Source organism: Carcharhinus amblyrhynchos, chromosome 12, assembly GCF_965287045.1.
Source record: "Carcharhinus amblyrhynchos chromosome 12, sCarAmb.v2.hapA, whole genome shotgun sequence".
NCBI classification, from domain to species: domain Eukaryota; kingdom Metazoa; phylum Chordata; class Chondrichthyes; order Carcharhiniformes; family Carcharhinidae; genus Carcharhinus; species Carcharhinus amblyrhynchos.
Genome location: NC_137335.1, coordinates 56,449,907 through 56,467,465, shown reverse-complemented (window position 1 = coordinate 56,467,465; position 17,559 = coordinate 56,449,907). Strand labels below are relative to the sequence as shown.

At 41.0% G+C, this 17,559-nt stretch overlaps 1 protein-coding gene across 2 annotated transcripts in view; it reads right to left on the bottom strand.

Annotated features, from left to right (window-relative positions):
- kcnh1a (potassium voltage-gated channel, subfamily H (eag-related), member 1a) overlaps positions 1 to 17,559 on the bottom strand; it is a 242,971-nt gene that overhangs the window by 79,515 nt on the left and 145,897 nt on the right. For both annotated transcript variants that reach the window (XM_080200569.1, XM_080200568.1), the window contains one exon: positions 10,120 to 10,316. In XM_080200569.1, coding sequence (XP_080056695.1) covers positions 10,120 to 10,316 — 197 coding nt within the window. The remainder of the gene's footprint in view (positions 1 to 10,119; positions 10,317 to 17,559) is intronic.

Here is a 17,559-nt window from a genome sequence, read left to right as displayed (position 1 = left end):
TCTGCAAACTTTGAAGTTGTGCTCTATAGATTATTAATATATCTGCTCTCAGCATTGCCCCATTGTGGGCAGTGGAGTCAAAGGGAACATGTAACCAATACATGAGATGTATGCTCAGAATGAGAGATCTTCATTTAAATGAATGCCCACTCCATTAGGCAACTGGAATGGCTGAGCGGCTTCAATTAAAAAGATTCAGGCTCTTTGCCCTGGCACCACTGTTGCCTGGTGCACAATCTGCAATCTTTTGCCCTTTGCCAGGGTTCACCTTCTAAAAGAGCCGCTGGTATGCAGCCGGCAGCCAGCAGTCCTTTAATGAGTAGACCTCATGCCATCAACAAGACCAGCTCTTTCATTTGTACACAGTTGTGTGGAGTACCTCAATAGCACTGGTTGAACTGCATAACACCCACATTATTGTCCCTGTGAATCTTGTTGCTTAAATGTAAAGGAATATGTTTTTAAATTATTTTTCAATATAGCCATTAAAAGAGTAGTCTGAATAAAAAGTATTCTTGCTGGACTTCCCTTACCCTTTACGAACTATCACTTTATACTGATAAAAGTAAAATAGAGTTATGCAATGAGGCATAAATTGGGCACAGGAGAAAGCTCAATTTAGTCATTAGGAGGGTGGCTAATTAGCTCAAATTGTCACCATGATCTCTTCTATTACTATGTTGAATGGGTGCAGTGCTGTGGGCAGGCACACAGACATACAGTTCCTATCCTTTTCGATGACTGTCACAGCAGAACTGAGTAGGGGGAGAGAAGACAGTTGGTGTCAGACTTGGAACAAGAAGACTGATCAATGTTGAGGCCAGTGGGCAAGCATGATGAGTCTATACAATGACTCAGACCTTTCACTTGGGCCCTGCTCAATCCCGCACTGGTAACATATCATCAGTAGTATATAAACAAAGCTTCACAACTGATGGAAATAGAAAAAGTAAATTTGGAAATCGTGGCTTTTTTCTAAAAAAAAAATCACAGAAACTTAATCCGGTGGGAAACAACTGCTTTGCTATGAAGATTCACCACAGACAAGCCTTTAGAAACTGGAACGTAGGGTGAAGCTACTTTGCTACTATTATGCATTAAGTCTCTGCAGCCTAAACAGAGTACAGAGTATATGATCTGTTCAAATCTTGACAGTCTTTTTGGTTTCCCAAAACAATAGGTGATTGGTTGCCTGAAGAGATGGTTAGAAAATTGTTACTGCTTAGTCCCTTAATGATATTCCCACTGCCAATTGTGTTGATTTGTGAAACCAAAAATCTCCTCACTGCTCCAGACTAAAGCAGTACAAACAGCTAAGAGTTACAGCTAGAACTGGCAGTGAAAGTATCACCAAGAAGGAAGACTATCTTTGTGACTTGGATAATGGGGGAGTTGGGGGGATACTGAAGTGAATATGTCTGTAAACTGGGACTTAAGGATGTCAGTGGGGGCAAAGAGTATCTCTGTAAAACAGAGAGGGGAAAAAAACTGCAATTCTTTTGTCAGTACAGGCTCTTGTTCAAATGAAAACTGCCATTGTTAAAGATTCAATAATCCACACCACTGCACCGCAGGAGAGAAGAAAGATTTATTGAGTAGGAACCACATCAGTAGTAAATGCAATCACAGTCTCACAGTTCTAGGATTGCATCCACTGTTCACATTTTATTAGATGGCAACTAAATGCATCCCTTGGTATTTGTTGCTTGCAGAGATGATGTGACTTTTTTTAACTGAGCAAGGAGCGAAGGTTTAAATATAAACATATTTTACTGTAACACTTCTCTATAGTTGGCACTGAAGAGTCAGTGCTAGGAGCCCAGCTATTCACAATGTATATTAATGGTTTAGGTGGGGGAATTAAATGTAATATCTCCAAACTTGAAGATGACACAAACCTAAGTAGAAGGGTGAGCTGCGACGGCGATTCAGAGATGCTTCAGTGTGATTTGGACAGGTTGAATGAGTGCACAAATGCATGGCAGATGAAGCATAATGTGGATATATCTGAAGTTATCCACTTTTGTAGCAAAAACAGGAAGGTAAGTTATTATCTGAATGAACATAGATTGAGAGATGGGAATGTGCAATGGGATCTGGGTGTCCTTGTACACCAATCGCTGAAAGTAAGCACACAGATGCAGCAAGCAGTGAAGAAGGCAAATGGTATGTAGGTCTTCACAGCGAGAGGACGAGTACAGGAGCAGGAATGTGGAATTAAACCTTGTTGTGAGGCCACACCTGGAATATTGTGTGCAGTTTTGGTCTCCTTATCAGAAGAAGGATGTTCATGCTATGGAGTGAATGCAGCTAAGATTTACCAGACTGATTCGTGGAATGGAAGGATAGGCGTATGAGTAGAGATTAGTCAGTTAGGATTATATTCACTGGAGTTTAGAAGAATGAAGGACAGACCTCATAAAACCTATAAAATTCTAACAAGGCTAAACAGGGTAGATGCAGGAAGAATTGGAATAGCAGGGGTCATTAGGATCGAGATGAGGATAATTTTTGTCACCCAAAGAGTGGTGAGCTTGTAGAATTATCTATCACAGAAGCCAGTTGAAGCCAAAATATTGTATATTTTCAAGAAGGAATCAGATACAGTCTTAGGACTGAAAGGGGAAGTGGGAACAGGTTTCTGAGTTAAATGATCAGCCATGATTCTAAAGAATGGCAAAGCAGGCTCGAAGGGCTGAATGACCTCCGCCAGCTCCTATTTTCTATGTTTCTATGTTAAACATAGAACACTTTTCACAATTTCTGTATTAAAAGCCATTGACAACATACATCAGATCGTAGTACAATTCGAGAATTATTTTCCCGGATACCTTTCATATGGGCAATTGTTTCCAGGTGAATGCAACATTGGCTTCGCCACCACAAATATATGTGTCTTTTGTGCAATGTGTGAAGTTTTAACACCCTGTAAACATTAAAATTAAGTAAATGTATTACAGCAGCATAACTGAATCACTGCAAATAACAAATATAGCTAATCATTTTCACAAATGATCCAGTGATTCCAATTACGTTTTCACTCCAACAATTGCATACATATACAATAATGGCTTTTGATAAACTGTTGGCTAATATTGAATAAGGGATTTTATAAAGGAGTTGATAGTATGATGGTGACACCCACAGCGCTGCCACATATCGGGGAATATCTCCGAATACAATAGGGTGCAGTAGCAGGAGGCCTGTTCAGCTCCTTTGAGTACTGTATGCAATAATCTAACCAGTCTATATGGCATCTGCAATGCCCTTGGCGCATCAACTGCCTGCAGAAAAATGCAGACAGCTAACCCCCTTAAGATATTCAGAGTATGGGAACAGTGCTCCAAACATCCACACAGTACAAGTAATGCATGTGGGTTTTTGTGATTCATAGCAAGTCTTTATTCTTAAAAGGTCACAATTTTGGGGATAAAACCAAAATACTGCGGATGCTGGAATCTGATAGAAAAACCAAAAATGCTGGAGAAAAACAGCAGTCCTGAACAAGTGTGGAAACAGGAGAGAATCATGCCCATTTTCTTGGTGACAAAAAAAATCAAATCTTATCACACTTAGAAAAAAAAGAGGCAAAAAGATTCTCGTCAATAGGGGGAGAGGATACCGGGAACCTGGCTGCTGACTATTGGAGGGCACTATTGCACATGCACCATGATCTCCAACTACACTATGTATCGGAATGCACTGGGATATTGTGACTATTTCACTGCCCTGGATATCACTAACCCCCCCAACCCCCAATTGCAGGCCCCACTCACTCCCCTGGCTGATTGTCACCCTTGTTCACCATCATCCTCCCAGCCGATTGCCACCCCAGCAATCTCCCAATTGCATTGTAGCTCCCACATGCTGCTACTCCTTCAGGACCTGCCCCTCACCATAGCCACTGGAACTCCCCCTTAGACCCTGCCCCACGGCACTTCCCGGTGCATGGTGCCAGGCTGGCATTGCATAGGGGACACTGCCTCTCTGCTTCTGACCACCTGGGGACCTCCTTGACCTCTAGTCCCAATGGCAAGCCCATCACGTCTGGGCCCCGTTGGTGGGGGAATATATGTGAGCCTTGCTGGTGATGACCTCCATTAGCGAGGCTGTTAAGGCAAGTAAGCTCAGATGATTACATCCAACTCACTAATAATATTTAAATGGGGATTTAAATATTAATATCAGTTAATATCAATTACTGCAAGCAATCATTCGCTGTATTTCTGTTTTCGGGCATAGTGGTTAAATCAGGTTGCAGACTTCTTCATTAGGTTGCTTGCCTTTTGCCTCTTGATTCTGCACATCCTGCAAGGTCTCGTGAAGAAAAGTGGACTGGAGAAAGGGATATGAGCATCCTGAACTGGAGATTACATAAGGTGCCCTGACCTTCAAACCCACGAGCTGACCAGGGGGTGGTGAATGAATCCACTTCTGACTGCAGGGTGATTTAGAGAGATACTGGCTTGTGCTCAGTTAATTAGCCTCCAAGCATGGCGTTGGGCAAAAGTTCATGCCTCTCTGACCAGCCACCAGAACCACATGCTACCTCGTTTGGACAGAAAAATGTAGAATCTCATCCTAAATTCCTGAATTTTTAAAAAAATTATATCCCATCAGCTTTCTGTAGACCAGCAGCATCTTAAATAAAAGTTCAAATATCAGTCCAATCAAAGAATATTACAGTATCTGCCAATGATTGTTGTCTGCTAAATCTTACATAACTTTGAGCCACAAACTATCTTTCCATGAAGAGATTGGAAAAACACAAGCAACATCTGAAAGATGTGTAGATTAAGTGCATTGGTCATGCTAAATTGTCCCTCAGTGTACCTGAATAGGCACTGGAGTGTGGTGACTATGAGACTTTCACAGTAACTTCATTGCAGTGTTAATGTAAGCCTACTTATGCCACAAATAAATAAACTTAAAAAACAGTGGTATAAGACAATCTGACTAACCAATTGTCTAATTAGCAGGATTATTATGGCAAACTCTAAAACCAAACCAGTTGCAATTCAAAAACAGGAATAGACAAAGTATAACAAAGAGTTGTAAATGTGCCCATTAACAAAATTTGATTTTGTTTTATTGACCAAAGCCTTATATCAAGACCCAGGAAAACAGTATTGTAATCTATCTCACACCATAAGAATTTTCAGAACAAGGTTAGAATCAATGCCCCCAAATTTAACTTACACTGACTGTGTGGTGTGAGTAAGCTTGATTTCTATCCTTGGTTCTTTCATTACATTGGGTGGAATATAATAGTACCATTTCTCCATTGCAACACAAATATAAGGGAGAGCAAGTAGCTATCTGAAAGCTATTGACCCTATGTCTCATGTTCTTACATATGATAATAAGTATGTTACAGCAACATAGGAAGGTAGGAACAGGAGGAGGCTATTTATCCTTTAATTCCAATAATCAACGAGGTCATACCTGCTCTGCCATAACAACCACTTCTGGACCATATATTTGACAATATTTGGCTAACAAGAATTTATCAATCTCAGACCTAAAATTAACAATCGATTTTGCAGTAATTGCCTTTGACATAAGAGAATTCCAAACTGCTATCAAACTTTATCAAACTTTCAAAAGTGTGTTAACCAGGGTTCAGGGTAAGTGCATTCCTCTTAGAGCGAAGGGCAAGGCTGGTAGAAGTAGGGAACCCGGGATGACTCGGGATATTGAGACCCTGATCAAGAAGGAGAAAGAGGCACATGACATGCATAGGCAGCTGCGTACAAGTGAATCCCTTGAAGAGGACAGGGAGGGTGTAGGAGTAGAGTTAAGAGAGAAAGCAGGAGGGTATAAAGAAGACACAAGATTGTTTTGGCAGATAAGGCAAAGGAGCATCCAAAGAGCTTGTACAAATACATAAAGGCCAAAAGAGTAACTCGGGAGAGAGTAGGGCCTGTTAAGGATCAACGAGGACATTTATGTGCAGATCCACAAGAGATGGGTGAGATCCTAAATGAATATTTATCATCAGTATTTATTGTTGAGAAAAGCATGGATGTTAGGGAACTTGGGGAAACAGTGATGTCTTGAAAAGTGTACATATTACAGAGAAGTAAATGCTGGAAATCTTAAAGCACATCAAGGTAGATAAATCTCCAGGACCTCTTGAAGTGTAGCCCAGAACATTGTGGGAGGCTAGGAAGGAAATTGTGGGTCTCCTAGCAGAGATATTTGAATCATCGATATTCACAGGTGAGGTGCCTGAAGATTGCACAGACCTTGCTAAAATCCATGTAGACAATATCAACTGCACTGACCTCATCTATCTTCTTGGTTACCCCTTCAAAAAACTCAATCAGATGTGTGAGACGTGATTTTCCACTCTCAAAGCCATGCTGACTGTCCCTAATCATCCTTGCATCTCTAAATCTCTGTAGGGTCTGTCTCTCAATATACCTTCCAACAACTTGTCCAACACAGATGTGAGGCTCACTGCCCTGTAGTTCCCAGGCTTTTCCCTGCAGCCCTTTTTAAACAAAAGCACATCATTTGCCATCCTCATTGGAGGTATCACATGGTAGGTTATTGCATAAGGTTAAATCTCACAGGATCCAGGGTGAGGTAGCTAAATAGATACAAAATTGACTTCATGACAGAAACCAGAGGGTGTTGTAGAGGGTTGTTTTTCAAACTGGAACCTGTGACCAGCGGTGTACCTCAGGGATCAGTACTGGGTCCACTGTTATTTGTCATTTATATTAATGATTTGGATGAGAATTTAGGAGGCATGGTTAGTAAGTTTGCAGATGACACCAAGATTAGTGGCATAGTGGACAGTGAAGAAAGTTATCTCAGATTGCAACAGATTCTTGATCAATTGGGCCAGTGGGCTGACAAATGGCAGATGGAGTTTAATTTAGATAGATGCGAGGTGATGCATTTTGGTAGATTGAATCAGGCAGAACTTACTCAGTTAATGGCCGGGCAATGAGGAGAGCTACAGAACAAAGAGATCTAGGGGGTACATGTTCATAGCTCCTTGGAAGTGGAGTCACAGGTGGACAGAGTGGTGAAGAAGGCATTCAGCATGCTTGGTTTCATTGATCAGAACACTGAACACAGGAGTTGGGACGTCTTGTTGAAATTGTATAAGACATTGGTAAGGCCACACTTGGAATACTGTGTACAGTGCTGGTCACCCTATTATGAGGAAGGATATTATTAAACTAGGAAGAGTGCAGAAAAGATTTACTAAGATGCTACCGGGACTTGCTGGTTTGAGTTATGAGGAGAGGCTGGATAGACAGGGACTGTTTTCTCTGGAGCATAGAAGGCTGGAGCTAATCTTATAGAGGTCTATAAAATAATGAGGGGTGTAGATCAGCTAGATAGTCAATATCTTTTCCCAAAGTAGGGGAGTCTAAAACTAGAGGGCATACATTTAAGGTGAGAGGGGAGATATACAAAAGGGCCTAGAGGAGCAATTCTTTCACACAGAGGGTAGTGAGAGTCTGGAACAAGCTGCCAGAGAAAGTAGTAGAGGCAGGTACAATTTTGTCTTTTAAAAAGTATTTAGACAGTTACATGGGTAAGATGGGTATAGAGGAACATGGGCCAAATGCAAGCAATTGGGGCTAGCTTCGCGGTTAAAAGAAAGGGCGGCTTAGACAAGTTGGCCCAAAGGGCCTGTTTCCATGCTGTAAACCTCTATGACTCTATGAATCATACAATCATGTGTAAAAGTGTTTCTTTAATTTCATTTCTAAAAAGCCTGGCTCTATTTTCTGTTGGCCTCCCCAGCTCACAATAATAGTTTCTATCCACCCTATCATTTCCCTTAAGATGTTGAAAAACCTCACATTTGTCTGAATTCATGAAATGAAATTCATTTGCCACAGTTTCTTTTCCGTTTACTTGATCTGTCACGATCTGTCTGACCACATTGATATTTAAATGAGCTGGTCTTCTGTTATCATGCATGGTCTGCTCAATTTAGTGATTTAACAGCTCTCTTTTGATTTTGATTTACCATTCCAACCTGTAGAGGATGTGCTTTGATTCGAATTTGATTTGGTCAATAAAAGCCCACTTTATTCTCATTTGATCCCACCTTGAAATTAAAAGGTAGGAATCAGCAGAAGAGAAAAAGTGCTGTTAAATCTAATGTTTCTAAGCAACAATAAGAGGAAGGAAAGGCAGTCATCTGGGTAGAGAGAAATCCCTTTGACCTGCCAGCCATCTTAGGGTGAATTGATTTGTTGCTAGGAATGGAAGTTTAGCTTAAAAATCCATTGTCACTTGATTCTTTCTTTAGAGCAATTTGTGCTGGCCTGAAGTCCCAAGGTTCCCAATTGGTTCAGTTTACAGGAAGATATCCTGAGCATTCATTCTTAGAAATTGCAGTAAATGCTGAATAAACATTCTCAATCAACATCTTTTTCTATGGTCATCTTCAAAAGCAAAAGGCTAAATGTAAATTCATATGTTTGTACTTCAAATGTTGATCACATTCTGGAAAGCTGGATCTATCTTTGTACAACGCATCCAATGTCACAACACATAATAATGTGACATACTTGAATCCATTTTAATTTTGCATTAACATATATGTCAGTTCTAGCATTTTTAAGATCATGAACTGAAGGCTTTGTCTAAAAATATGCAGTATTGATGGTATAATGATTACTCTGCTCTTGCAACCAAATGCATGAAATAAGCCACCACCTGATCTCAGTATTGTCAAGATGAAACAGATCGAACACTAACTAAAAATCTCCATGCAAAATAAGGATATTTTAGTTGAGAAAATATCAGACATCAGGTTGAGATTTCAAGGCTGTTATTAAATAATGTTTAAGACAAAAGCTGAAAGTTTACAGCATTCACAATTTCACGCTTGGGTTTCAGGTGTAGAGGGTCCTACAATAGGGATGGCCGACCTTGGAAGGATTTACAATCAGAATTGCTATTTGACACTTAAGAATATTTTTAGGCTCTTCTGCTTTTACACTGAACTTATTAAACAGCAAATTAACCATGTATTTTTCTATACAATTTGTAGCCGTTTATTCCGTAGGGCATAAAATCCAATTGGCTTAATGTGCTCACATGAAATTCTGGTATTCCCTATGTTATTTATTTGAAATGAGCTGCTGCCTGTGCACTTACAGGAAAGTAGTGGTATGCCTGGAGTAAAGGTTTGTACATAATGTCTTAACTGGAATTTCTACTCCAATGTATGTAAATAATCTTCCAAATGGGTAACAAAACCAGAAAAGAGTGGCAATTAACAACAGGGCTACTGAAAGAATAATTTATATTCTGTTATTTAAGGAACAGAAATAGATCAACTCTTTCTGTGTGTTTCTTCATATGAGCCACCTAATCTAATCCATCCTCCTGCTCACTTCTTATATCATATCAAATTCTGAACGGTTTATTTAATGTTTTAGGTGGAGACCCTTAATCAGCTGTACATGATCAGTGCTATGCCTACAGGTCTGAGGAAGACTTGCTCTTTGAAATATTAAAGCCTGTCTTTTGTCAGCTGCTAATGTTCACCTACACATATCCAGCATTTCTGTTGCTCTTTCAGATTTTGAACGTTTGCAAGTTTCATCACAAAACAGGTAAATTCAATAAAAGCAAATGTAAGTTACATCAGTAATTATCTTGCACTATGCAACCGTGCTTAAAACCAGCGAGTTATGCACCCTCTTAATCCTTTTTTGATAAACAAACTGGACACCAGATCAAAATCATCAATTTACAATGTAATTCACTGCATAATGATGCACTGCACCACTGAAATACATTTGTTTCTTTCAATTCATCTTATCCAGAGCAAAACGATAAAGCTAAAAAAAAACTTATCACAGAATTCACAATTGAATTATATCCCTATACACTTTGCAGCATATATTAATATCACAGGAAATCTGAAATCATGGATGAAATACAACTGGACACCAATAATGCTGTTGAACCATAAAGATGAAGGACATACGAACCCACTCAAAGGTGTTTATGAAGGTGGGAAAGAAAAATGCGTTAATTTCTAGGTATACATAATGTAACTGTTATTTAAGAGAACACAATCAAATCTTTATTGAGAAAAAAAAGTTTGTTCATAACAAAAGGAAGACTTACCCTCTTTCTAAGGTTATACGTTAGAATAAGGTTTCTTGAAAATGAGTTTGCAAAGGCTGTATAGAATTCAAGTACTTTCTGCAAGGCATCTCTTTTGATAACATGAAGGTCACAATAAGTCAGAGCTCTGACATTAACACATGATTGAGCGAGGGTATTTTCCTTCCAGAAAACATCTCCAAAGACATCTCCTTTCCCTGGGCAAATAAAACAAAAACAAATGAGCTATAGAGCTGTGACATTTTTGCTTTATGAGAAATTTTTAAGTTCATTTACTTGCTAGACCGACATTCTGCAATAGATATTTTGCCTAAGATTGTGTCAAATGTTAAAATGATCAAATGAAACAGAACCTTCTACATCTTATCATTAACCTGTTTACTTTATACATGTGAATACTCCAATTAAAAGACCAGACAATGAACTTCACACAAATACATTAAGCAGACATACTCAATCATTTAAAAATTTAACAAATGGCCATAATGTGTTAAATAAGTTAACATTTGAGTAGGAGATAAACAATCAGATTTCATGATGCTATGAGTAAAACTTTGATCTAGTGCATGCTATATGTCAAATTCATTGCAAGAAAGAAGTATCTTTTCCCATACAGTACACTGTACAGTATTCCCTTAACAGAGACAGCTAAGCAATGGAAATATGTTATTCATCATATTCTCATTAACATTATAATAATTTGTTAACTCATACTCAAACTTGGTGAATGGCTTTGTGTAGTGAAGTTTGAAACTGGAAAAAACTGCAATAAATGACATAAGCTATGCATTGTACTAAATGTATGAAAAACACACATGTTCTGTATGTAGAACAGATCATAATACTATTGAAAAATTCCATTTAGAACTCTTGCCCAAAGGCCAAAGGCCAAGAACTAGTTAAACACTGGTTCTAACAGCATGATAATATATCAAAGTAGCAAAGTGCTGCGGAATCTTTACTCATTTAATTATGTTGACAACTTCACAACACCTTGAAACCAATCAGAATCTTGTTCTTTTCTCAATATAACTAACTGTGTTCTTCGCGTGAAGCACTTTGAAGCACTTCTGAAAGATGTGATAACGTATCAAGCAATTATTTTCTGCTACAGTCTCGCAGATATCTTTTTCTATCCAATGTGAAAACAGCTATGCATCGCTAGCATTTATAAATTATCATCAGGTGGTCCTTATGTTACTGGACTAGAAATCTAGAGAGCATTTTCTGCTCGCTGCTGCAGTGAACCTTCTGGGTTAATTTTATCGGAGTCAACCTGTCAATTAGCTGCCTCCTCATTCACCATCCAATTAAGGACGGCAAGTGGGTTCTGGAGGTGAAACGTGGCCCAGTGGAAAAGCAGCTGGCAGCCGTCCCTGGGTCACAAGTGAGAGTACTGCTGAGAGGGACTAGCAGTGAGAATGGCAGGGATGCCGTGTAACTGCTATCATTAATGGAGGAGCCACTGTCACCACATCAATCCCAGCACTATCGAGAAATCAGTCTCTGGGAAATCCTCACTGAATGGCAAGTCTGACATGGCAACACATTAGCCATGCTATTTTCTGCCTGTAAGCATTAAATATCCTTGAGGTCTTTAGCAATACCAAACTCCTGCTGTGCAGCTTCTTTCTCTGAGTTGGCAGGGTGCTAACATAGTAGGGGGGCCCAAGCAACCTTATAAATTGACTTCTGGTGTGAAAATTGCTGATAATTTCACCTTCAACAACATTAAATGGCTTCCCACCACGGAATCAATGACTGGTCCCAGCCCTTGTGAGGAAAGCAGTCACAGACAGCAACTCATTGGCAAACCAGCCCAAAGTGTTTCTTCTGAGATTTTCTGGGCCCTTTCCCTCCAAACCTGCTTCCAAGAGACTAGAAAAATAAGAACATAAGAAATAGGAGCAGGAATAGGCCATCTAGCCCTTCAAGCCTGCCCCGCCATTCAATAAGATCATGGCTGATCTGAAGTTCCACTTTCCTGCTTTCTCCCCATAACCCTTAATTCCCCTGTCTATCAGAAACCTATCTACCTGTGCCTTAAATATATTCAGCGAGGTAGCCTCCACCACTTCAACGGATAGAGGATTCCAGAGATTCACCTCCCTTTGAGTGAAGAAGTTCCTCCTCAACTCTGATCTATGAAAATTCACCCCAGTATTTTCCAGTGCAACATTAAGTCTAGGCAGCAGCTGCCTTCTCTGATCTAATGACTCACCAAACCTAAAAGAACTCGTACCATAAACACAGGAGCATAAAAGCATAATATGCAAACAAAGGATTGCATTCTACACTGCAGATGTCACCTGACAGATGCATAATTTCTCTGTGTCGTAATCAATCTCCTGGAGTCATGGGTTATATAAGAGAGACACTGACATCAAGAGTCAATGTCAGGGTGTAGGGTCATGTGAGACTTGGGAGTTGATCTGAGGATCAGGGGACCTGGGGAGAAAAGCTTTAGGAACACCAGAGCAAGTCTTAGGATTTGAGATCACTGGGGAAGATATCCTGGGATCTTGGAGCACTGGGGAGGGATCTCTCAGTGTCTTCTTTATTCTGTGTTAGAATGCAGCATTTGTTGCACATACCTAATAGCCCTGAGTGGGTTTGTTAGGCCATTTCATAAGGAATTTAATAATCATCCACTTTGCTATGAGTGTGGAGTCACATGCAGGCCAGACTGGAAAAGCACAGTTAAAACTGAAAAGCAGGCTAAATTTCCAAGCAATTGGAAATTGCTTTTCAGAGCAGGTTGGCTGTGTGCCCTGTCTCACCTGAGCAAAAGCTGGAAGTTAGTGGGTTAAACCCAGTTTCCGAACTGATTTCCATTTGTAATGAATCTAACCCCCTTCCCCATCTGCTCCCCATGTTAAATTTCCCTGAATGGTCTGCAAGGGAAGATAGGCAAGTTGACTAAGTAGACAATAAAAAAAACAGGTGCATTATAATGTGGTGAAGAATGAGATTATTCACTTTGCTAAGAAAAATAGAAAAAAAGATTTTATCCAATGAAGGCCAACATTTAAGTTTCTCTCTCGGGCAATTTGTATGTCTTTATAAATGTAACACAAAGGCCTGAATTTTCCTAAACATCAAGAGACTCTGTGAGGGTGATTCTGCCACTCTGCTGTGCTAATATTTAGCGCAGCAGGCCAGGATAATCTCACAGTGAGCCTTGTGTGGGATTCATGCACGCTTTCCCACTGCAGTAGCATCTCCCAGCGCCGGATTTCTGGCAGCATCAGCTCCATGCCAAAAATTGGCAGGGAGACGTGTCTCCGGACCAGCTAGCATCTCCCCTCCCCACCCCACCCTACCAAAGTGGTTCACTCCAGCAGGGTTACACAAGCTCCCCACTATCAGGGAACTGCTGGAGTGAAGGGGGTGGAATCAAGGCACTCCCCAGAGGGTCAGGTAATGGGGAGGAGGGGTGGCTTCAGCTGGCAGTGCCAGCGTGTGTCCCTTGGCACTGCTCAAGGGGCAAAGAGCCAATGGTCAGGGGGCCATGGAGCAGTGCAATATGTTCCAAGGAAGTGGAACATATTGGGGGTAATGAGGCTTGATGGGCCGGGACAGTTGGTGGGGGCGAGGGGGTGGGGTCCCGCTGCCACTCTGCTGACAGGATTGGTGGGGGAAGGAGGGAGGCCAGTGGTCGGGGTGGATTGGGGATGGTCAGCCTGTTGGGGGTTTGGACCAGTGATCGGGATGGGGGGGGGGCGGTGCAGGGTAACTCTCTGGGTGGGCTGGAGATCAAGGCAAGCTGGAGGGTGAGGGCAGGAGTGATTGGGAGACCTGTGATCAAGCCGTGGAATGGTGCAGGGCTAGCGTTGGGGCATTGTGGGGCTGGCCAGTGATTGAGGAGCTGACAGTGCGGGGCCAGTGCACATGCACTGAACTCAGCAGTGGCCCTATTGCTGTTCTCTCCAATGGGAATAGACCCTGCCCCTGAATTATAATGATATTCACTCAGAGTGGGGAGATTCTTCTCTGAACTTCCACTGAAGAACCAGCATGAATTACTCCAGTTTTCATGTGAATTCGATTTAGAATTTTTTTGGGGGCGGATTCTGGCCTCAGTCTTAGTGAAAATGACAGCAGAGGCATGAGTGCAGAAGTCATGTCCCTCTATCCAACAAGGCCGAGGAGTGGGGGTGGCTCTAAGTTGCACACCCGTGGTTCATAGAGGCAACCGCACATGTTAAAGTGCAGTTGCCTCAGTCAGGTCTGATTTTGGCCAGGGGAATCTCCAAAACACGGCACGCGTATTTTAGACTTGTTAGGAATAGGTCTACAGCTGACTGAATTTACTGGAGAGGTAGGGTACATTTTTGGATATAGCTTTGGGACACCTTTGGGAGAGATCAGTTGCCCTTGGGGAGAGGTAAGATGCCTTTTTTGATTGTTAAAAGTAGATGTGAGTAAGTGTAAAAAATGGATAAACTCTTTGGAACTGTCAGATGGAACTGTCAAAGAGATCAGTCAAACTGTCAAGGGATTTCCTGCCCTTTAAATATTTGGGGAAAAACTGCAGTTTAAAAAAAAACAGTGCTTTTATTATATACCCTGGGGGCAATTTTCAACCCTCCTTCACCATCAGAGAAAACGGTGAAGCAGGCTAAAATTCTGGAGGGAATCAGCAAACAAGATTCACTCTGGCGCTATCACATACTGCAGTTTTCCCCACCGCTCACTGCGTGTGTGTGTACTGGTGGGGAGAGAGGGTGATGCCAGCTTCCTGTGGGAGATGCTGGCTTTGATTGCAAGAGGGTGGGTGGGAGGGATGAGAATCATGCAGGTGATTATCAAAGTGGAGGAGGGGAAAGCCCCTGAGATCTCTGTTGTTGGGTGGGAGGGAGATTACTTCTCAGTCTGATCTCAATCTCAGAGCAGCCATCTTTACCGGTGTGTTTACCCCTCACCCTGCAAAATGACAGAGTGAAACACTTCTGTTTTGACAACGTGCCATGAAATCTGGAGAGAAAACTTGCCTATTTCTCTGAAGAGGAAAATGCCAGTTTTCAGTTAGATCCTGACATTTTTGCCATTTTTTGGTAAGATTCTGCCCTCTGTTGATACTGAGGGTTAGCATAAAAGGAATAGTGCTCCTTGACTGATTTCACAACCTCCCATTATCACAGTGGGTATCTGTCAGTTCACTGTTTGACTGACAGCTCCAAGTGCTTGTAATGTTCTTGAAATGGGTCGATGAATAGAAATATCTGTTGTTATAATGGATTAACTATTTGAAGGAAGTTAAATGTAGTGAATAGGCTTTAACAATTTTTTTTAAAAATAGTGAATTCTTTAATAAGCACTTAAGAACTTTATTTAATTTCATCATGGGTTGTGATATCTGTCCATGGTGGAAACTGAGTCAGTTGGCATGGAGGCTGTAAGGGTGAAGGGTGATGGATGGGAGGAATGTGTTGGCATGAGTTGACACTAACTTGGCATTGGGGCTGTGAAGAGCCATGGGGATGGTGGGTGAAGGTGCATATACTGGCACAGAGGATGTGAAATGTTATGGAGGTGAGGGGAGGACTTGATGTGACACAGATTAGCATGGGTGAAGCTTGGGGAGTGTGTGGCGGTGAGGGAGTATGAGGAGTTGAGTGCTGGGGGGCTCTTTTTGGTCTCATTCTTTGTTTCACAGCTGGAATAAAATGTGGAGCACTGAAATGGGCCTTTCCACACCGCCTGCCTCTGTGCCTGGCACCTGGCAGACTCTGTGCTGCCTCCACATTGTTTTTGGGCACTGTTTCCATTGCCACTGTTCCCAATTCACGCCACTCTGTCTCCCACCCCAATACCTTGCCATGGAATGAAGTTTCAGTACACTTTTTTCCCAGGTCTGCTTTGTGGAGCCAGGAATTGACCAACTCTGTGCTCCCAGCTAAGAAGCAAAAACTCAGGCCAAAGGCAACTTGCAGATCCAGCAAAGAATTAGGAAGGCAAATGGTATGTATAGTTTTCCCATCTGTACCTAAGGAAGGATACATGTGCCTTAGATGTAGTGCAACAAAGATGCATTAGATTGACTCCTGGAATAAAAGGATTCTCCTTTCCTGGGATGAGAGGATTATCCTGAGGGAAGAAATTGAGCAGGCTTACATTCTTTGGAGTTTAGATGAATGAAAAGTGATCTAATTGAAAGATTAAAGATTCAGAGAATTTTTGGTGGGGTAAAAACTGAGAGGCATTTTCTCCTGGCTGGAGGGTTTAGAACTAGAGGACCTGTCTCCAGTCAAGGGTTGGAGATGCTGGCGTTAGACTGGGGTAGGCACAGGTTCATCAGGACGTGATGAAGGGGCAATGCTCTGAAAGTTTGAGCTGCCAAATAAACCTGTTGGACTTTAACCTGGTGTTGTGAGACTTCTTACTCCAGTCAGGGGGTCAGACATTTAGGACTGAAATGAGGAAAAATTCCTTCTATCAGAGGTCTTTGAAATTCTATACTCCAGATGTGGTGAATCTCCATCAAAGTATCACGTAAGAGACCTCTAATTTGACTTCGCCTAAAAATTACACTCGGCAATAACTCTCTACGTGCAATGACATAATATCAATTGATATTGTATCAAAAGTAACTCAAACTTCTTCAGCCAAGAAAAAAAATCACTTAGCAAATTTAGAAAAATAAAACTGATGCCAAATGTAGTTGGAATGTAAAAAAAAAGTCTAGAAAAAGTAATTGATGTAGAAAAAAATATTTACTGCTCCAATTTTAAGAGCCATTTATGACCTCAGGATGTCACAAAGCATTTTATGGCCAATTAAGTACTTTTTGAAATGTGGTTGCTACTGTAATGTAAACCTGGAGCCAATTTGCACAAAGCAAGCCCCTACTGACAGTAATGTGGCAATGATTAGACAATCTATTTTAGTGGAACTGATTTAGGGCTAAATACAGGCCAGAACACTGTGCATAACTCACTTGCTCTTCTTCAAAAAAGTAACTTGGAATCTTTTACATCTGCCAGACAGCATAGACAGGGCATTAGTTAAATAGCTCATTAAAAACTTCCATAAAGCTATAATTGTGAAATCCTAAAACTTGTACTGCTCAATACCTTACCAAGCTATGCCATACTGAAAATATGTATTATAGGAACTTCAATTGCTTAAACTTCATTATCATTGGGTCTAAAAGGGCGATGAGCATTGAAGTTACGCCACAAAACCAGTCGTGAGTGGAAGCCCACACTATCTGCTGAAGTTTAAAATGCAGCAGCAACAGCAGGCAATGTGTGTTCTTCCCAGGATAGTCCCACAACACTTTATTTCACAGATGATTTTGTTTATATAATAGGATAATATTATACCCAAATATAATTTGATCTATCACACTGGAGTAAATAATGCATACATTTGTATTATTTAACATTTAATGAAGAGTCGTAACCAAAGCATTAATCTGTTTATCTTTTAATTGTT